We start from the raw sequence: 5079 nt of genomic DNA, 5'->3' as shown, positions 1-5079 counted from the left end.
TAAAAAATAGTATAAAAAATATTAACTTTATTTTGTATTTCACTATGGTTCCTTGAAATGCTAACCTGATACTGTGCATTTTTGTTATGAAATGGGATGTGTCAGTAATAACAAATGCATTAACTACAACAGAGCACATATGCCAGTTATCATTTAACAAAACATGAAGCAGGTAAGTAAAATGATTAATTACAAAATTAAAACCTAAAAGGTATTTCTATACTCAGAAATGTTTTTAATATTTGTTTTTATAGTGGAAATATAATTTTGTAATCACGTTAATATTATTTTTTAAGTATGTTCAACTGATTGATTTACATATGTGTAACTTCATTATAGGCTCCATTCTTTACAAAGAGTTTCTTTAATAGGAAATAATTATAAGCACACTATTGGGAAAAGATGATGGTGAAACACGGCGGATCTAACAACCTTTCCTCCAGCCCAAATCTGCTGGAGGGGAAGTTGGAGTAGGCTAAAGGTCACATTGATATTCCACTTATTGAGTCAACGACAACTCAAGAGCAACAGGATAGAGCGTAGAGCAGCGTTTCCTAAACTCGGTCCTCGGACACCAAGGGGAGCACGTTTTGGTTTTCGCCCTAACATTACACAGCTGATTCAAATTATCAAAGCTTGACGATGAGCTGATTACTTGTATCAAATGTGTAGTGCTAGGGCAAAAAACAAAACATGCACCATTTGGGGTCCTTAGGACCTAGTTTTGGAAATCTTGGGATAGAGAGATAAGTCCTTAATAGATGGCAGAGGTGTGGGAGGTGTCTCCAGACTCAGACCACATGGAACTTCTCCGGCTGGCAGTCTGCAGCCTGACTCCACTCTTCAGCTTGCAGCCCAGGGACCTCAGCATGTCCAGCAGGTGGCGCCGGAACTTCACCCCCACGAAGGCGTAGAGCACGGGGTTGAGGCTGCAGTGCAGGTAGCCCAGAGAGGAGGTGGCCGTCAGGGAAATGTCCAGGGCATTATGGCTCTCGCAGGTGTCCACCAGGGTGTTGCTGGAGTAGAGGGTGTCCACCATGAGGGTGATGTTGTAGGGAGTCCAGCAGAGGAAGAAGACCAGCACCAGGGCCAGGATGACCCGGACGGCCCTCTGCTTCTGGAGGCCCTGGGAGCCGCGCTGCAGCCGCAGCAGGATGCAGGAGTAGCAGAAGAGCAGCACGGCAGAGGGGAGGAGGAAGCCCACCGTGTGGTAGAGCAGGCGGGAGGCCAGGCGCCAGTCAAACCAAGACTGGGAGAGGGACGGGTAGTTGTGAACACACTCCACTTTGTCTCGTCTGGTGTCCCTCACAGACTCCAGGAAGTGCCAGTCGGGGATGGAGAGGAGGAGGGAGAGGAGCCACACGGACAGGCAGCTGGCCTGCACCATCCAGGGCTTCCTGCGAGAGTACATCTGGACCGCGTGGACCACGGACAGGTAGCGGTCCAGACTGATGCAGGCCAGCAGGAAGATGCCACAGTAAAAGTTGATCTGAGTTAAGAGTTAGAGAAAATCAGACTGTTATACAACTGTTACAAAATTCAGATAAAGAGTACGTTTGTATTTGGGTAAAACATATTGATGACAATTGTATTCCATTCACTATTGTTTTCCTCTGAATGTAAACTAAACCCAACAGTTAATTGATTTAATGTGTATAGTCCTTACTGTGAACATGGCTCCAGTGATCTTGCAGAGGGGGGTCCCAAAGCTCCATTCCCCAGCGGCCTGAACAGCCCAGAGGGGCAGCGTGACCAGCAGCAGGGTGTCAGCCATGCCCAGGTGCAGGATGAAGGTGTCAGTCACGCTCCAGCTCCGCCTCCTCTGTACCAGAACCAAAAGTACCAGCCCGTTGCCCAGCAGCCCAAGAACCAATGTCAGGGAGTAGAATATGGGGAGGAACACAGCGTCAAAACGCATGCCCTCCTCCATGCTGCACACCCCCCCAGTAGAACAGCACGTGTCACTGTAGGTCTCATTATAATCCCCATTATAATCACCAGAGAAGTGGTCAACTCTGGTAAATGTTAACTTTTCACCGCCGGCAATGAGGGAATCCTGTAAGTGAAATAGAACTAATTGTCTTTGACATTTAAGCATAATAATGCATCACAGTGTGTGAGTAAAATGCAATGGCAAAAAAGTGGCAAATGTAGTGTTTTTCCCGAGTCTTTAACCTGTATGATTTCTATGTGTGATATATGTGGCTATTTTACATTTTGGAGGGTTGATTTCCAGATGACTGGACTGTAATTCAGATGATGATATCCTTGTGCCAATTGATCATACAGACTGCTCTATTGTGCCCCCAAGGGGGCGCTGTCTACTCACTGACACAGAGGTAATAGAGCTCTCCAGCTTGTCGTCCTAAAGACCTGAAAAGAGTTCGTTTCGTTCAGACATTCCTGCAGAGTACCACAGTATGATGTTTTGATAACTGTGGAAATATCTCTAGGACAAGGTGACAGTTACGCTAGGGTAAGCCTACACGAAACACAGCCCTTATTTTAAGGCTTTCTAAAATTCTCTCTAAAACTCTTCTATTGGATATGAATGGCTTTCTGTAATTTCATCGGCAAAATTGTCTTCAGTTAACCCTATCAGTCCAGAGACCCCAGCAAAAATTGGCTTTTCATTTATCTACAGCCCTTATATTTTGCATCACAATTAAGTGTTTTTAGCGTTTTCTTTTCAGGACAACAAGGACTACAAATACAACACAAAACAATTGGACATAACCAGTTGCACTCATTAGTTTTATTGACAAATTTGTATTTAAAAAAAATCTGTATGTATAGAAGTGTTTGCTCACTGGGAAATAAATATCTAACTAGTCAGTGACAACTGTTTAGAATTTGTGACAGCAATTATGTGAGCTTATTACAGTATAAGAGACACTATGTCCTGGGATTACCAATGATCTTCTATTGTAGAGTAACCCCTTACCTTCTAACAACTCTTGTGTAGCTTGTGAGAATCATAGAGTAAAACATGTTACATGTGCGTGTTCGTGAGAATCTCAGCTTTTCAACGATAGATTTTAATAGTTTGTTCTTCAAACCATTCAGACTCTACATTTTTGTAAAAAAGACTCAGCCCCGGGTCCCTTAAAGGATCTACCCTTGTCTCACAAACACCACCCAGCCCTCGTTAATCACACAGACTAAGGGTTGGTATCCATAGACAAATCCAATGGTACAACCCAGAAGACTTTAGCTCTGTTTAAAAGGGGTTAGAAGTCCAAAATATACTAGGAGAAGGAAGGAGAATATCGTCACAATAATGCTCCCCAATATTGCAACTGTGATGATTAATATTGGTGTGTTATTGTGGAACATGTGAACATCTTAACAAAATGTGTGGGTACTGTCTTTCTTTTCACAAATATTTTATATACCCGGGACTTCACCTGTGAAATATGTTAGATGAGAAGATGTGAGCACACAACCTGAAACCCTATCTGAGTTTTTTTTCCTCTCAACAGGTTTCAAATGTCAATAACGTAGGGGTTTCGTAGGTCTGACTCAAATTTAGGATATTTTTGAAGCGCGTGGAACAAATTAAAAGCCTATTATTACTATCAATTTGCATTGTGAAAAGTTACGTAAAATTGCTTATAATACCATTAATACTCCTAACTGTTATTTTTTTTTTAAATAGACAAATAAAATAAGTGTACCAATTTGTACAAAATCAATGTTGTTATTCAATATTATAGTGATTATTCTGTATATGCAGTTGAAATATGTGTGTATAGGGACACTTACCATGCCTTTGAATGGTATTGATGCAGTCTGTCAATCAGTTTCCACAGAGATGATGGGCTGGCGCTGTTGTGAGCACGATGTCAAACAGGACTGCTATTTTCAGTGAATGGGGAGGAACTAGTAGAGAGGAAATACATTTAAAATCATTCATATGTAATCATATGTAATACTTCTACAGGCCCAATGTTGATCACAGATTCATTTTATTTTATTTAACTAGGAAAATCAGTTAAGAACAAATTCTTATTTACAATGACGGCCTACCGGGGAACAATGGGTTAACTGCCTTGTTCAGGGGCAGAATGACAGATTTTTACCTTGTCAGATGGGGGATTTAATCCAGCAACCTTTTGGTTACTGGCCCAACACTCTAACCACTAGGCTACCTAGTGGTCAGATTTATTTTATGAATGAGCATTCATTTGTATTTATTATATTCTATATACCTTGTTTTCCTGTCCTTTGTAATAAATGTGTTATTACTTAATAAACACGTTGTTGAACGCCACAACATAAAGAAAAGAGGTGAGAGTTGAAAAAGTCAACATTGTTAGCTTGCACATTCGAACACAAAGGTGAAGGATGATAAGACTATCTGCTAAGGCTGCACAATGAACCACACAGTCACACTGAACAGATTACATATCACTGCCCAACATGACACTTTCAACTCTCTCTCTCCTCCTACCCCAGAGTGTGAATTACGGGGGACTAAATCCCCCTGATTGAGAGATGAGCACCCCTAAATGCAACAAAGTCAAAGTTTGGAGGGTCTATAAGTAATGCCAATTTATCCATTCTCCTATTTGTTAAAATTTCAATTTTGTAGTGCAACAGTGGTAAATATCCAAATGAAATGAACACACCCAGCTCTCTGTCATAGCTTAAACATTGTTTTTCCCAGGTAGCTGAAGTTGTCATCCCGGGACAGTCCTGTATTTCAGCCCTTTTCAGGTATCTTCAGTTGTTTTTTTTATTTAAAAGGTCAATTTATCAGCAAGATGCATCAGTTAATTCAGGCTACAAAACTGTGGACCTAATGACAATCACCGAATGTGACTTTTTAGCTATTTTTAACAGTTGTGTCTTTCCATTCATCAAATACCAGGTGCACATAGTGCACTGTTTGGATGTTGGAATGATTTTGGAGTGGAAGAACTTGCACAGGTCAATTAAAAATAGAAAAAAATAACAATCAGATGAAAACATCATCACTGGCTATGTTCATACCACATTAAAAGGTTTATACATTTTTACAGTAAAATTACATCTTTCCCATTAGGCCCATGAAAAAGAGATATAATTTGCACTCTG

At 41.0% G+C, this 5079-nt stretch overlaps 1 protein-coding gene across 2 annotated transcripts; it reads right to left on the bottom strand.

The window, feature by feature from the left end:
- Positions 1-3842, bottom strand: cxcr3.1 (chemokine (C-X-C motif) receptor 3, tandem duplicate 1). Of its 2 annotated transcripts, none has more exons than XM_064946172.1 (3): positions 3766-3842; positions 1667-1822; positions 1-1489 (listed from the first exon to the last, which is right to left on the bottom strand). In XM_064946172.1, exons 1-3 carry the CDS (start codon positions 3766-3768, stop codon positions 755-757), a joined length of 894 nt encoding a protein of 297 aa, XP_064802244.1. In that variant the 5' UTR covers positions 3769-3842; the 3' UTR covers positions 1-754. The 2 variants fall into 2 exon arrangements, with proteins under 2 accessions (XP_064802244.1, XP_064802243.1); XM_064946171.1 differs by having other exon boundaries at positions 1667-2056; positions 3766-3828.
- Positions 3843-5079: the final 1237 nt, after the last annotated feature.

This window comes from Oncorhynchus masou, chromosome 29, assembly GCF_036934945.1.
Source record: "Oncorhynchus masou masou isolate Uvic2021 chromosome 29, UVic_Omas_1.1, whole genome shotgun sequence".
Classification (NCBI taxonomy): Eukaryota; Metazoa; Chordata; class Actinopteri; order Salmoniformes; family Salmonidae; genus Oncorhynchus; species Oncorhynchus masou.
The sequence above is the reverse complement of the archived record's forward strand: the minus strand, read 5'-3'. Positions and strand labels throughout refer to the sequence as shown.

What these genes read in the sequence shown, in the direction of transcription:
- cxcr3.1 (XM_064946171.1), bottom strand. An exon ending in TCACTGGAGCCATGTTCACA is followed by an intron (nt 1,490 to 1,666) that starts GTAAGGACTATA and finishes CTCTTAACTCAG; the next exon opens with ATCAACTTTTACTGTGGCAT.